The 16,975-nt window shown below is 41.7% G+C and overlaps 2 protein-coding genes across 2 annotated transcripts in view; both read right to left on the bottom strand.

The window, feature by feature from the left end:
* Nucleotides 1-2,962: 2,962 nt before the first annotated feature.
* The window catches only part of LOC308102531 (uncharacterized protein), a gene marked incomplete at its 5' end in the record, with an annotated part of 46,264 nt that continues 32,251 nt past the window's right edge, over nt 2,963-16,975 (bottom strand). Inside the window, one exon of the mRNA XM_080452279.1 lies at nt 2,963-4,010. Coding sequence (XP_080308405.1) covers nt 3,363-4,010 — 648 coding nt within the window. The 3' untranslated portion in view covers nt 2,963-3,362. The remainder of the gene's footprint in view (nt 4,011-16,975) is intronic.
* Nucleotides 5,323-16,975, bottom strand: part of LOC308103892 (GTPase IMAP family member 9-like) — a gene marked incomplete at its 3' end in the record, with an annotated part of 35,506 nt that continues 23,853 nt past the window's right edge. Inside the window, exons 2-6 of the mRNA XM_080454101.1 lie at nt 15,618-15,851; nt 12,963-13,580; nt 12,209-12,256; nt 10,059-10,209; nt 5,323-5,422 (exon numbers count right to left, since the gene is read on the bottom strand). Coding sequence (XP_080310227.1) covers nt 5,323-5,422; nt 10,059-10,209; nt 12,209-12,256; nt 12,963-13,580; nt 15,618-15,663 — 963 coding nt within the window. The 5' untranslated portion in view covers nt 15,664-15,851. The remainder of the gene's footprint in view (nt 5,423-10,058; nt 10,210-12,208; nt 12,257-12,962; nt 13,581-15,617; nt 15,852-16,975) is intronic.

Genomic DNA, 16,975 nt, shown 5'->3' with positions numbered 1-16,975 from the left:
TAGGAGATGACTTAGGCAAAAATAACATTTTCCTAATTTAAAAAAAATGACTTATGCCATTAGTTTAGGAAGGTGACGATATGATGTGATGTGATGTGATGTGTAACAATAAAACCCTAGAATCCTGTATGTTACATTTGTCATTTCCCTGCTGTCCTTCCTATATAGGTATACTGGTGCGAATTATTGGGTTTAAACATAACAGGTGCTTTATGTATGTCTATATCACATCTTTAATGCTTTGCCAGTTAGTGTATAGCCAGTATAGGACAGAACTGCAGTGTTATACTGACATCTACTGGCGACTAGACCACATTGCATCGGCCTTGTCTGTGCATTTCAATGAGTTTTAACCAAGCACTAGTTTGACCTCTGACCTCTGTAAGAATACCTGCTAAAGGTCAATTCATACACAATGCAACATAAAACCCTTTATTAAACACTTTATTATTACTGTCATTCCTTTTCGTAGGTGTTTTTTTGTGTGTGTAGATTCAGTGATTTTCAATGGTAGAGAAAGTAATCAAATTCTTTACTTTAGTAAAAGTACCAATACTGCAATATAGAAATACTCTGTTAGGGCGCGCTCCCACCGCACTTTTATTTTACCTCTGGGGCAGAATCTGTCAATGCTTTGTCAATGTAAATGCGTGGATTCACGCAAGAGCGGATCTTTCCGCCTGTCGCGCAGACCCTGCGTTTATCTTCTCTACACGACTTGTCCATTTGAAGCAGAAAACTGCTGGAGGCAGGAGCTGATTTTCCCTCTCTGTCCAATCGGGTGAGTGGAAGGCGGACCGTCCCAAGACTCAGGAAGCACCATGGTGCTCAAGGCAGCAGGCGGTGCGGGCTACGGGGGAGGGTCCTGAAAGTGAGTGACAGGCGCGTCACTCCCGTTTTTTAGAATCCGCTGGCTGCAAAAAACTGTGGCCGCGCACAACCTGCGTTTCACGCTAGCCAAGGGCACACTCCCACCGCACTTTTATTTTACCTCTGGGGCAGAATCTGCCAATGCTTTGTCAAGAGCGGATCTTTCCGCCTGTCGCGCAGACCTTGCGTTTATCCGCTCTACACGACTTGTCCATTTGAAGCATAAAACTGCTGGAGGCAGGAGCTGATTTTCCCCCTCTGTCCAATCGGGTGAGTCGAAGGCGGACCGTCCCAAGACTCAGGAAGCACCATGGTGCTCAAGGCAGAAGGCGGTGCGGGCTACGGGCTGTGGCGTTCCCAGAAATTACATTGCCCCCTTCTACCTACTCGGGGAAAAATGTCGGGGGGAAATCTCGGCGGAAACAAGTTAACAACAACACTACGCTGACTACAAAACGTTAATAAAAACAATATGCAAGTATAATCATCAATCAATTATTCAGCGGTGGTCTCTTCATGTTGTAGTTTAATGGCTCAAGCTGCTCTCAGACTCAGAGCCCCTTTTATGCCAGGTGAGTACAGGTGATGGCCCAGACCCCCACTCCTGGCACCCCATGAAGATAAAGGCATACATTTGCATCACTATAGGCGACGTCGCTCTGCTGAATGGATACGGTAGTGATTGGCTGCCTGCCCGCGTGAATGGACGAGGAGGTCCGACGGCCACTATTGTCTTTGGATTTTTTTTTCACTGCCTGTTTTTCAGTCTTTTACTTTATTTTTAGGGGACGCCACTGGCTACGGGGAGGGTCCTGAAAGTGAGTGACAGGTGCGTCACTGGTGCGCGTAAATTTCAGCGTTTTTCGCCGTTTTTTTTTTTTTTTCACGCCGTTTGGTGCCCCCCCCCCCCCTCAAGGTTGGTGCCCTGTGCTTCAGCACCTCAAGCCCGTTGGATAAGCCACCACTGAGCGCACCCTTACAAGTAAAAGTCCAGAATTCAAAATTTACTTGAGTAAAAGTAAAAAAGTATTGCCATCAAAATGTACTTAAAGTACCAAAAGTACTAAAATATTTCAAAATAGCAGATCTACAAGCTCACAACGCGTCGCGATGCGACGCGTTGTGAGCTTGTAGATCAGCTATTTTCAAATAGCCTAGGTCTAAAATAGGGCTAAAGTGGTTAATGTATGTTTTATAATGTATTCATTTATATCTGCAGAGGTAACTAGTAACTCAAGTTATCAAATAATTGTAGTGGAGTAAAAGTACAATATTTGCCTCTGAGACGTAGTGGAGTAGAAGTAAAAGTATTGTAAATTGGAAATACTCAAGTAAAGTACAAATACCTCAAAATTGTACTTAAGTACAGTACTTAAGTAAATGTACTTAGTTACTTTACACCACTGCATGCAAGTAGACCCACCTCTTGAAATGTAATACAGCAGAGCAGTGGTTCTCAACCTTTTTAGACTGAGTATCACCTCAGAAGATATTTTACAAAGATTTGTATATATTTTGAAAAGGTGAATGAGTGAATGAGACATTCTGCATAATTAAGTGCATTTTGATGCCAATACTTTTGTACTTGTACCGTAAATGTTTAATCCCGGACTTTTACTTGTAACAGAGTATTTCTACATTGCAGTATTGATACTTTCAATTAAGTAAAACATTTGAGTACTTTTTCCACCACTGACAAAACCATACAGTGCTGATCCTGTAACCACAGGTGTTAACTCTACATTCAGAACATGTATTTATCAATAGATGTGTTTTAATCCCATCTCTGCCTTAAAGTCATTTATTTTCCTCGTTTACATCCTGTTTACATCGAGTGTAATACCGGCTTTTACCTGATGCGCCCCCCCCACCACTACCACCCAATGAGGAATACAGAGAACTTCTGACAGAATGTGATAGTATAGCATTATATTAATGTTGAATATAGTCTATAGTATATACAATACAAATACATCACATTGATTGATTGATTAAATCATTTATTAACAACATTATTAGATGAAGGTACAGTTACAGGTTATGCTTGTTTCCATCCTTTAAGCTACGTCCACTTTTATGTTGAATACAATTTGACATCCGTCATGTGATGAGCTTGTACTATATATTAATATATATATTAATATATATATTTAATATATATATATATTAATATATATATTTTTTTATTTCCATTTTTTTTTAAATAAAAAAGGAACGGTTTTGTATATGCAAGGTTTCTACCCGACAACAGCAACTTGCTTCATGCTTACACACACACACACACACACACACACACACACACACACACACACACTGTGTTTATGTTGTGTATATGTGTATGTTAGGAAGCCAGCGTATGTTTATACAATATGTGTATGATGTTCCTGATATGATCTGTGGTGAGTGACAAAAAACAAACAAAATAACAAATACAATCATAATTATGCAATATAAATATTAGCCAAAAATGAAATAAAATACAAATGATTCATTCAGACAGGAGAGATGATCAGAGGAGCAGAGTTTCTACCATCATCATTAAGAGCAGGACTGAAGTATGGATATAGTTTCTCAGTGAAGGTGCAGCCAGTGAAAGAGTAGAGATGAACTCTGGCCTCCACATCATAAAAGGAGACCAGACCCTCCTCATAATCCACAAACACTCCCACTTTCTGGACCTCCTCTCTTACAGGGAGGAGGACAGGAGGGCCAGCATGAGCCTTGTACTCATTTCTAATCCACAACCCTATAGTCCAGTAACCATTGTTGGGGTTCAGTGTGATGTATCCCTTCCTGTTGATGGACTCTCTGGCAACTCCTAGATCCCACTCAGTCTTCCCTTTAACCTGAACCTCATAGTAAAACCTTCCTGAGGAGAAGCTTTGTTTTCCTAAGACATCGACTATTGCAGATAATCTCTCTGTGTTGTCTGGGAGATTCTTCCATATGTCTCCATGACTCACTTGTTTTCCATCCTCAGACAGGATGAGTTTGGGATATGCTGTATCAGGGTCCAGAGTCACATCCACTGCATATTTCTGGATCATCTTCATCTCAACATCTCTCAGCTTCTTCATCTCTTGACCGAGTGTCTTCAGCAGCTGAGCCAAAGCAGGTTCTTCCAGTTCTTTAATACGAGCCTTTAAATCAATGATATTATAGGTTAAGGTGTTATAATCATCATTTACTCTTACTTATTACTCTTACTCAGTGATTCTCAACGTTGTGCATTTCAAGGACCCCCAGTTGGATATACATTAGACCATGGACCCCCATTTGATATGATTTATTTAAATCTCTGGGACCCCAATCTATACTGTAACATGCTCAGTGCTTATTTAACTCTCAGAGTGTACAAATACTAATTTCTACTGACGTCAAGCCATCATCATCATCATCATCATCATCATCACTAGACAGTGTTACACTGTGACAACTATAACTCTTACCTGGGTCAGCTTAGGTTCTGTCATCATGTGTTTTTTATAAAAAAGAACAAAAAGAAAATAAATGTTAGAATTAACAAAACAAAATAAAAAACACAATGAAAAAACAGAATACAAATAAATTACAGTGTTTAAAATGAAAATGAAAACGAAATATTGACACAGAAGTTTAACTTCTTCTAACTACAAACTTTATTTATTAGTCACATGATTTTATTCAACTGTCAGTTTGTCACCAACACCCACATATCTCTGTTCACACCACTGATGTCACTCATCGCACGGGCACGCACGCACGCACGCACGCACGCACGCACGCACGCACGCACGCACGCACGCACGCACGCACACACACGCACAGACACACACAGACACACACACACACACACACACACACACACACACACACAAGGGCTTTCACGACTAGAGATTTTTACTGGTCGACTAATTTGACCCAGTGGTAGTCGACTAGTCGACTAGTCGAAATTTACATGAAAAATTGCCATTGTTTTAATGCCATCCTATTACTATATCTTATCTTACTACTATAATTGACAAAAGCTCAGAAAGTTCGTCCGGGATTCGCAAGCACAGGATCACTCCACATGCCTCCAAGACCCGCCACAGACTGTTGATCAGAGCTATGGCTATGTTTTAGACATCTTACCCCACCTCCATCAGTGATCAGACTCTCGGCTTGATTGATTCTCTGATTTGCCTATCAGACCCTCAGCCTGATCTGGCAGGTTGCCATAGCAACCAGATACAGGAAGTCTGACCTCTTTATCACATGACCGAGGTTGGGAGGATGGGATGTTGGGCCTAGAGGTTAGGGCCGCAAAGCAAAGCGGGGAGGGAGGAGAGGAGAGGAGAGGAGAGGAGAGGAGAGGAGAGGAGAGGAGAGGAGAGGAGAGGAGAGGAGAGGCCAGAGGGGCCGGACTTTGCATGAAGTGTGTGCAGAGTGACTAGGCCAGCAAAGGTCGCCGTCCTGGTTCATAAATATCTCTTACAGAGCCATGCCACGGAAAATAAAATCTCTGGGCCGTCGGACACGAGACGCCAAGCGCAAGCGCTTGCTTCGTGCAGGAGAACATCTACGCAACACGCTGTAAAAGCAAGAGAGTAAAGCGTAAAAGGACCACAAAAAACAGGGCAGAAACTTCAGGAGAGCATGGACACCTCCACACCAACCCACACAAATAGTTGACTTTCACACACCAACTATGGATAGCGTCTGCAATTCATGCCATGCTGTCATGTTCCCTTGGGAAACATCAAAAGGTCCTGTTGGTAAGAAGTCCTTCCGTGACTGTTGCCAGTATGGAAAGATCCAACTCCAGCCATTCATGGACCCCCCTCCTTAACTACAATCTCTGTTTGACAGGGACTCTCTCCAATCCAGGCAATTCATGGACAACATCAGGCAGTATAATGGTATAATTCTGGTTTAGTATCAATGGCTTCCAAGAACGTCACTGGTAAGATAGTGGAGTTCAAAGGACAAGGACCAAAGACATTCAAGATGAGTGGCCAGATGTACCACATTACTCCATCTGCAATCTTTCCTGACAGCACAAAGAAGCCCAAATTCTCACAAATCTTTGTCTTTGATCAAGATAATGGAATTAAGAACCGCCTTCATCAAGCAAAAGGAGACAAACTTATTATGAAAGACACATTGACCTTGATTCAAGATGAGTTAAAGACAGCCAATCGTTTAGTAAAGTCCTTTCAAACCGGTGCTGACATCTTCAATGCAAACCCAATTCGGGAACTCAAAATAGTGTTCAAAGCTAAAAGCTCACAGGGGGCAAAGACACGTCACCTTATGTCCCTGATGTGGTTATTGTGGCACCAGGAGATCAGATAGAGCATAGGGACATTGTACTGTACAGAACAACAATTGATGCACCTAACCACAGAGAGACTACACAGATTCATGAACTCCACCCTATGCATGACCCAGCAGCCTATCCCTTGATATTACCACATGGAGATGCTGGCTTCAGCCTTGATCATTTGAGGGATGGTACGATGGTAATGGTTTGTTGACTTTGAGCCACGAAAACGCCAACCAGGTAGACAGAGAAGTGGAACAATACAAGGTGGGCATGGGATAAAACGATGATGATGTCAATATTGTAGGAACACCATTACAGAACGAGAAGGAAATTGACTATTTAGAAGGGATAACAGTCGAAATGTTTAGGAACGATGAGGAGTTTAAACGACGGTGCAATAGCGATGGTGTCTTAACTTTGAGCCAAGAAGACACCAGCCAAGTAAATAGGGAAGAACTTGAACAATACAATGTGGGCAAGGATAAAGAGGATGATGATTTGAATCTGTTAGACACACCACTAAAGCACGAGGAGGAAATTGACTATTTAGAAGGGATGACCTGATGACTGAAATGTCCGAGGACTAGGGCTGGGGCGGTATGGATTTTTATTTTCCGCGGTATTTAGTCCCCGTTACGGTACGGCGGTATGTACCGCCTCATGCACACGCGCGAAGCGCGCGTGCATGAGACGGTACGTGCACACGCGCACATTTTTTTTTGTAATACCGCAGCCAATTTTAAAGAACATTAAAGAGCATTACCGCGCCGTTACCGTTACCGCGCCGTTACCGTACCGTTACCGCGCCGTTATCGTTACCGCGCCGTTACCGACGGTGGCTTTTGCACCGTCGTCATTATTATTATTATGATCATCACCTATGCTGCTGCATTGTCTGAAGTAAGCGGAACAAAAATACGTTTTGCTCTTAAGCAGTGGTGGAAAAAGTACTAAAATCTTGTACTTAAGTAAAAGTATCAATACTGAAATATGAAATTACTCTGTTACAAGTAAAAGAGAGAGATACCTGGATGATGTTTTCTCTCATCTCTCGTAGTTAACCAGTCTGCGTGGCCGACTGGCCGTGGCATCGTTCCTAATGTTTATATTCCATGACCATGACGTTAGTAATCCGTCAAAGATTATTGCCGTATCTCAGATAAAAACTATTAGGATTAAGTAAAGTAGGGAATCTATCCCCGTTTGTTATGAAAGAAATGAAACCGTCGTATTTTTTGCGTCAGTGCCGTGAATGCCGTCAATCGATTGGTCTCGGCTGCCGGAAATCTGCTCTCTTTTTTTTTTTTTTTTCGCGGTAATGAACCTGACGTGCGGTGCGGTATACCGTACCGTGGTATGGCGGTATTGCGGTTACCGCACCCAGCCCTACCGAGGACTATGATGAATTAGAGCGCTGCAATAGTGTCTTGACTTTGAGCCACGCAAATGCAAATGCCAGCCAGGTAGAAAGAGAAGAATTGAACAATACAAGGTGGACAAGGATAAAGATTATGTTAATCTTCCAACCACACCATTGAAGGTTGAGGAGGAAATTGACTATTTAGAAGGGATGACAGTCGAAATGTTTTGGGACGATGATGAGTTTTGGACTCTGTCTGGACCAACCTCGGATTGAGCCTAGATGTCTAGACATCTAGTTACTATTATTATTATCCTCCAGCCTTTATTTTTATGCCGTTTTAAGGGAAGTGCTTCTGGCACAGCAGCACAGCACCACAGCAGCGTCTCCAAGGATCCCCATTGCCCAATAATAGGCTATTATTGTCTCCGCCAGGCCGAAAGGCATGGCGAGAGAGTATGTTTTACCCTCCGTCCGTCCGTCCGTGTGTCCGTGTGTGTGTGTGTCCGTGTGTGTGTGTGTCCGTCTGTCACCAGCTAATCTCCGCCACCGTTGGCTTGATCGCAGCGAAACTGTGCACACACACTCCCTGGATGCCAATTCCGAACTTCTGCCCCAAATTTTTCACATGGGCCTTTTATAGCGCCACCAGGAGGCCGATTTGTGCGAAACATATTTTTTGACAGTACTCCTACAGATTTTGTCCAAAAATCTCGCAAATCGGTACACAGTATCTCTATAGTCATTAAACAAAACTTATATTTCAGATTTTTCATATTCCATCCTGATTGGCTAAAAATGGCTTCCAAAGTTTGCAGGAGTGCTCCATTTTCAACAAAATGCCTCAAATCATGAACACAGCATGGAATTTCGGTGAAATTTTGCACGCATATTTCCACTATGCCGAGAAAGAAATTCCACTTGAACATTTTCAAATCAGCCTCATGGTGGCGCTATAACAGGCCGATTCATGTTTTTACCTATAACTGCACCGATCTGTGTAAAACTTTGTATGCGCACTCCCTAGAGGTCAAGGAAAAACCTTTGCCCTGCATTTTCCCATCTGCCTTTTATAGCGCCACCAGGAGGCCGACTTATGTAAAACACATTTCTTTATATTACTCCTTCAAATTTCACGCAAATCGGTACACATGATCTCCATAGTCATGTGATCAAGATGTGTTTGATTTTTCATATTCCATCCTCATTGGCTAAGATTGACATCTAAAGTTTGCAGTAGTGGCTTGTTTTGAACAAAATTCCGCAAATCATGAACGCACCGTCAGATTGCGGTCAAACTTTGCACGCACATTCACACTATGTTGAGGAACAAATGCCACCCTTTTAACATTGGCCTGTTATAGCGCCACCAGCAGGTCTAATTTAGCAAAAAAATAATGCACAAAATGCCTCAAACCATGAATGCAGTGTCCGATTGCCGTGCAAGGCCTAAGAACAAATGGTACCCTTTAAACATTGGCCTATCATAGCGCCGCCAGGAGGCCACAATAACCTACCTGACCTGGCGGAGACCTGTGCTCCGAGGAGCACTTTTTCTAGTTGGGCATACTTTTGAACCACTTTTGATGAAAAATAAAGTCATGAGGATAATAATAATAGTAATGGGCCATTACTATGACATTAAAACAACTATAAATCAACTATTCGACCAGTAGCAAAAAGGTCGACTAGTGGTACTAGTTCGTGAAAGCCCTAACACACACACACACACACACACACACACACACACACACACACACACACACACACACACACACACACACACACACACACACACACACACACACACACACACACACACACACACACACACCATCATCTAGGTGACTTGGGTAATCATGAGAAAAAAACACACATTTGTCCTAAGTCATGTTTATCTGCATTTATTTATATCTGCCTAACTCTACTCTCCTAACACATCCTGCCTTATTGCCTATGTGCTGACCAATAAGGCAATAAGGCTCCATGAAGCAGCAGTGTTAGGAGAGTAGAGTAAAGGTCATTACACACCGGTGATTTTCACTCCGAGAAACTGATGTGGAAGCTTGCACTGACTGATAAGGTTTAAAAAAAAACCGTATTATTCACATGAAAAAATCGCCCCCGGTGTGTAAGGACCTTTAGGCAGAAATGTCAATTTGACCAAAAAGCTGACGTAGGCAATTATGAGGCTTACGTTTTGTTTCTGTGATTTCACACCACCAGACTCCTTTAAATGGTTCAAATAAGAATAAAAATAATCACTAAAAGTGTTTCAGAATTCCATTATTTATAAGCTATTTTATCTTTTGAAGTCTCACAAATGTGTACGAATGCTACTACAAATTATATTTAGGTTATTGTGTTTATTCTTTTAAATTAAAGTGATACGTTTTGAAAAATAAATAAATAAAAAATGTCCTTAAAATAAATCAAGTCATTGAGTAATACATGTGGATCTTACCACAGAGGTGTTGTGTTAGAGCATTGTAAAAGGCTGCTCTAACAGATGTTTCTCCAGGGTCTAGCAGTGATGTGTACAGTGTCTTCATCTGGTCGCTCGTCTCTGCAGCTTGAATCTCAGCATAGAGCTCAGGATGGACCCTGGTTCCTAGACTGTATACCATAGACATGACTGTGGAAGGTGGAACGTCTTGAATCAACTGTGTCCTGTGCTGCATCACAAAATGTTCTGTTAGGAAGAGAAAAGAAGAGTGGTTGAGATAAATAAAGCTCTCTGCATCTCTACATCCACACATAAGGTAACAACATACTCACTGGTTACCTCAAGTATTGAACTGAAATAGAAACAGCTCACCTTTTTCTGCATCTGTTTCAGGCAAGATGTTGTTGGGTCATCATGTGGTGATATGAAATTTAACAAAAACAAAATAAATGTAAGAATGATTTAATGCTGATATATCATGAACAGTACATCCCTGCTGCTATGTTGATGCACCTTATGTCTAACTGTACCTTAACCTTACAGTATGTCTAAGACTCTTCTCCCTTCCCTAAAACACCCTGGACAACCTGGACAATATATATATATATATATATATATAATATATATATATATATATATATATATGTATATATATATATATATACACATACACACACACACACACACAATAAAATAACAGGTGGTATGTGTGTGCCCGTGGTGGCTGCCCACCTCAAGCCACCGTTGGACCAATGTGGCCCTCAACCCAAAGTGAGACTGACACCCCTGTCCTAGACTCTTCTCTCTTCTCTAAAACACCCTGGACATCGCTCCATACGTCCTAGACTCTTCTCTCTTCTCTAAAACACCCTGGACATCGCTCCATACGTCCTAGACTCTTCTCTCTTCTCTAAAACACCCTGGACAACGCTCCACATGTCCCAGACTCTTCTCTCTTCTCTAAAACACCCTGGACAACGCTCCACATGTCCCAGACTCTTCTCTCTTCTCTAAAACACCCTGGACAACGCTCCACACGTCCTAGACTCTTCTCTCTTCTCTAAAACACACTGGACAACGCTCCACACGTCCTAGACTCTACTCTCTTCTCTAAAACACCCTGGACAACGCTCCACACGTCCTAGACTCTTCTCTCTTCTCTAAAACACCCTGGACAACGCTCCACACGTCCTAGACTCTTCTCTCTTCTCTAAAACACACTGGACTACGCTCCACACGTCCTAGACTCTACTCTCTTCTCTAAAACACCCTGGACAACGCTCCACATGTCCTAGACTCTTCTCTCTTCTCTAAAACACCCTGGACAACACTCCACATGTCCTAGACTCTTCTCTCTTCTCTAAAACACCCTGGACAACACTCCACATGTCCTAGACTCTTCTCTCTTTCCTAAAACACCCTGGACAACGCTCCACACGTCCTAGACTCTTTTCTCTTCTCTAAAACACCCTGGACAACGCTCCACATGTCCCAGACTCTTCTCTCTTCTCTAAAACACCCTGGACAACGCTCCACATGTCCCAGACTCTTCTCTCTTCTCTAGAACACCCTGGAAAACGCTCCACACATCCTAGACTCTTCTCTCTTCTATAAAACACCCTGGACATCGCTCCATACGTCCTGGACTCTTCTCTCTTCTCTAAAACACCCTGGACAACGCTCCACACGTCCTAGACTCTTCTCTCTTCTATAAAACACCCTGGGCAACGCTCCACACGTCCTAGACTCTTTTCTCTTCTCTAAAACACCCTGGACAACGCTCCACATGTCCCAGACTCTTCTCTCTTCTATAAAACACCCTGGACATCGCTCCATACGTCCTGAACTCTTCTCTCTTCTCTAAAACACCCTGGGCAACGCTCCACATGTCCTAGACTCTTCTCCCTTCCCTAACAAATCCTGGACAACGCTCCACACGTCCTAGACTCTTCTCTCTTCTCTAAAACACCCTGGACTACGCTCCACAACTACACACATCATGAACAACAAATACACAACATTAACACAACTACACAATACCATCACAACATCGACACAAATACACAACATTAACACGACTACACAATACCATCACAACATAGAAACAAAAACACAACATTAACTACACAATACCATCAGCACAACTAATTGTGTAGTAACCCAAACATGGGCCTGCACTAGTAAACAGTAATGTTTATTCTAAGTCTGACTGAATATCAGTTCATTCAATAAACAAAAGACTCACCTGAAGATGCTGCAGTCAGGTTCAATGAATCCATCAATGTTTTCAGCTCTGAAACATGAGAGACAATTTGATATTATACAATATTAGTAATGTATTAAATCATTGCTGATCACCTCTTTGTATGACACATAACAGAAATAGTTTAATAACATCTTATGTTGTGAGCTTGTTGTCAACTATCTCCACTAATTTAAAGAATGTTTAAAAGTTTGAAATTATTTGATATTTGCATATTTTTTTTTTGTTCTTTGGGGGTGGTGGTTTGTGTGTGTGTGTGTGTGTGGGGGGGGGGGGGTAACATTTTAGGACATCTTTGGCAATTTCATGAATTGCCCTGGCCGCGTGGGTGTGTGGGTGGGTGGGTGGGGTTATGTTGACCCTGAGAAGACTGTGAGATCTTCATCTGATTTTAAAGTGTGATAGCTCTAAATGTACAAAAGTATTGGCATTCAAAAATGCCTAAAGTACCAAAGTTAAAGTATTCACATATTTTTTTTTAATTCACGCTTTTTTATAAATATCAGACCTACAAGCTCACAATGAGTTGCATTTTGCGGTGACGTTTGGAAATCCGGCTCAAACAGGATGATGATTTGATCCTTCGATGCATCAAGATGCATCGTAGGATCAAATCAAATAGTTAACTATTAAATATGAATGAAATGAAATGCTGAGGCCTACCCTGTATGACTCTCCCACCAGTTACTCCTCCATTATCAGCTCACCTTAATGAGTAATGACTTGTTTCTCTCACCTTGTCTCCTTACTTCTTCTTGGAACATCTGGTTGGTGTAGTGGCTTCCACCGTTCTCCTCCACCATCTGGTTGATTTTCTCCAGCAGCTCAGTGACCTGAGAGGGATCCTTACTTTCGTTGTTAAAAACATGATAAAAACCACTATATTTGCTGATTAATTCTTGTAGTTCTGGAGAATCATTCAAAAATTCTTCAATTGAACCTTCAAGCTTGTCACCATGAGTGAAGAGAACCATGGTGTATTTATCTGAACTTTGTCCAAATGCTTTCTGGATCTTTGCCACAACGTTCCTCTCCTCATCTGTGTATCTCCCTAGTTTGATCACAGCCAGGAACACATGAGGACCAGGAGCAGCACAAGTAATACAGTTTTTGATCTCGTTAATGGTTTCAATATAACTGAACTCAGTGTCAAACAAGCCTGGAGTGTCAATAACAAAAACCATTCTACCAGCCACTACACCACTGGCCTTATTACAGCTCAATGTCACAGAATCAGGTGAAAACGTGGATTTAAATGCTTCAGGACCCAGGATGGTGTTTCCTGTGGCACTCTTTCCAGCTCCAGTCTTCCCCACCATCACAATACGAATGTCTTCATCATTTGTTATGAGATCTGATAAATGAAGAAAGAAATAAAGAAAGAAAGAAAGAAAGAAAGAAAGAAAGAAAGACATCAATGACGGCATCCGTAATGTATGAATTTATCATTTGAAGTGTGTTATCACGTTATAGCAACAGATGAAAGTTTAGGTATTGCATAATTTAATGTTTAGGTTCTCTAAGTTATAGAAGGCTATCACTCTCACTAGAATTACCATTGTATTTTGTACTCATTTTATTTAGTTAAATATTGGTGTAACAACAGGCCTACTCAGCAATGTATTCCCCCCCCCCTTTTTTTCTTCTACTATCAGTCAAATTAGTGGTGATATTTTGTGACTAAGAAACGAGCTGCATTCCACGGGGGGAATCTGTCTAATAATACTGTCTGTGACTGAACGCTGTGCTCAGTGATAATATTCCTACAGCTAGTGCTCATGTCTGTGCTTTCAGTACTAGATCAGTTGAGACTCTCCAGATCAGCAGATCTTTAGTATGAGAACCTGTTCCTCTTCTGACCTGCTTTCATTCTTGGTCTCTTCCCTCAGCCTTTTGAAGACAAGGCCTGAAGTCTGACTAGTAGGAGGACGTCTGTATTCATCAGCTTGAGAAGCTTTGAACCTAAGTTAACTCCTTTTGGACTTGTTAGGTTGTAGCTTTGTTGCCTCCTTCGGCTTGAGAAGTTTAAAGCCTTGTTCTGTTTTGACTTTTTGTCGGCATCTGGGTATATTGATTGATATGAACGAGTCCGCCTACAGACTACAGTACTAACAGGTCACATATGGACCATTGATAGTTAACATAAGGTTGTTCTATAGTCTATAGTTAAAATAAAGGTGTTCCACAGTTGGTTTTCAAAAGAGATTTAAAAACATTAGTGGGTTAGTTATAGTTAACATGAGGTCCTCTGGCAGGCTGTTCCACAGTCTGGGGCCTTGATAACAAGATAGAGTGTGGAGGGCAACGATTCAGGAGTCTGGAGTTGGTATTGGCTAGACCGCACTCTCACATTGCATCGATAACAAAGACTCTGTCACCCAGGTCATCAACATTAGAACTGAACTAGAGAAAGTGCTCTTCGGAGAACAGGTCTCCACCAGGTCAGGTTATTGTGGGCCAGCAATGTTCGGAATTCGCCAATCAGGATGGAATATAAAAAATCGGATCTGTCTTGATCACATGACTATAGAGATGAGTTTTGAAAAAGAATGTTAAGCAAAAATCAGCCTCCTGGTGGTGTTATAAAAGGACAATGTGAAAAGGGTGGCATGTCTTCCTCAGCCTAGTGGGAATGTGTGTGCAAAGTTTTGTGGCAGTCAGACGCTGCGTTTATGATTTGAGGCATTTTGTTCAAAACGGAGCAACCTGCAAACTTTGGAAGCCAATCTTAGCCAATCAGGATGGAATATGACAAATTGAACAAACCCGTTTGGTTTGAAGGAGTAGTTCACCCTAAAAAAGTACTTGTTTTCTATCTATTACACACCCCATGAAGTCTTGAATTCATGGAGTTTTCTTAGCTTTTGTCGCATTCCTAAGCCAATAACTTCCTGACCGACAGAGTCTCCAGTAGGAGTCTCTTTCTCAAACCAAGTCTCCTACTGACCGATGACACGTCATCAAATTATTGTCTCAGGAATGCGTCAAAAACAAAAAAAAACATCTCTACGAATTCAAGGCTTCATGGGGTGTGTAATTGATAGAAAATAAGTATTTTTTTGGGTGAAGTACTCCTTTAATGACTATAGAGATAATCTGTACAGATTTGCGTGACATTTGGACAAAATCTGTAGGAGTATTCCTGGTGGCGCTATAACAGGCCCATGTGAAACATTTGGGGCGGAGGTTCTGCTTTGGCATCCAGGGAGTGTGTGAGCACAGATTCACATAGATCGGGCCAACGGTGCCGGAGATTAGCTGTTCACAGACGGACGGACACAACACACGTGGACGGAGGGACGAACAGGGTGCAAAACAAGGTCTCGGCCATGCCTTCAGCCTGGTGGAGACAACCCCAGAATATAGAGTGATAATAAAACAGAAGACCTACCTGAATACGTCATGGGCTGGTCTGCTGGATTCACCAATGGATTCATCTCTGAAACACATTAGAGTAAAATCATGTTTTTTTTTTATCCCACGATTTTGTAACCCATTTTTTCACCCAGTGCCAATTGTCTAAGTAATCCTGGGCGCTACACTCCCTCTGCCAGCCTAGGGAGAGCCTAGAGCCGAGCTCATGCCTCCTTCAATGCATGAGAGCTAGCAAGCCGCTTCTTATCACCTGAGAGGGGGGAGTTTCCCTAGTTAGACGTAGCATGTGGAAGGAACACGTTATTCCAACCAGTTCCTTTCCCCTCCATCAGGCGCCCCGGCTGACCAGGGGGACCTAAGGTTTGGGCGCTGATGACGCGGAGGAGAGAACACGCCCCCAATGTCCACAGCGTCCCCGGCGGGAATTGAACCCAGGACCTTCTAGCTGTGAGGCGCCACCGCTACCGACTGCACCACCGTGCCCCCTCGTAAAATCATGTGTTGATCTGTACTTAATCTGTTGACTGGAGCTGACAGTATGTGTGGTAACACTTAATGAATATTACATTTAATTAAATGTTGCTTAAGGGATAGAGCAAATGAATATATATTTAATCATTATTTAGACTTAATTTTATTTAACCATAATAAAATGACAGATGCAGTACAGCTGTTGATTGCATGCAGTGGAACTCAGTACATCATGGATTTGATCTTACCTTCATCACGAGTCCATTTCACACAAGTCAGTTTCACATCTACAGAGGACAAAGATTACAGGTATGTTGCACATAATGTTATGTAATGCTCTTACAAATACTATATATACATTTACTACATGAACACATGTTTGATCAATATATAGAAGGTTTGACATGATCTGTACACGTAGAGATATGAGACAGTGATCAGTCAGTGTGGAGACATTAATCATTTACATTTTCACTTTCACATTGTTATCATTATAGATACATAGATGTATTTATCATTGTTATCATTATAGATACATACATGTATTTATCATTGTTATCATTATAGATAAATAGATGTATTTATCATTGTTATCATTATAGATACATAGATGTATTTATCATTGTTATCATTATAGATACATAGATATGTTTATCATTGTTATCATTATAGATACATAGATGTATTTATCATTGTTATCATTATAGATAAATAGATGGATGATTTATCAAATATAGATTTAAAATAAATAATCAGTTCAAGACTTACCAGGATGCTTCTTCTTCAAGTTTAAAACTGCCAGTCCTCTTCCCACTAAGCCGCTGATCACACACAGTGTAAGAATCCCTGCAATCACTGTTCCAGGTGATCCTCTCTCTGTGGGAATGTCACTCTCTGAAACAC

The sequence above is a fragment of the Gymnoscopelus braueri genome, assembly GCF_963280865.1.
Source record: "Gymnoscopelus braueri genome assembly, chromosome: 16".
Lineage (NCBI taxonomy): Eukaryota > Metazoa > Chordata > Actinopteri > Myctophiformes > Myctophidae > Gymnoscopelus > Gymnoscopelus braueri.
The sequence above is the reverse complement of the archived record's forward strand: the minus strand, read 5'-3'. Positions and strand labels throughout refer to the sequence as shown.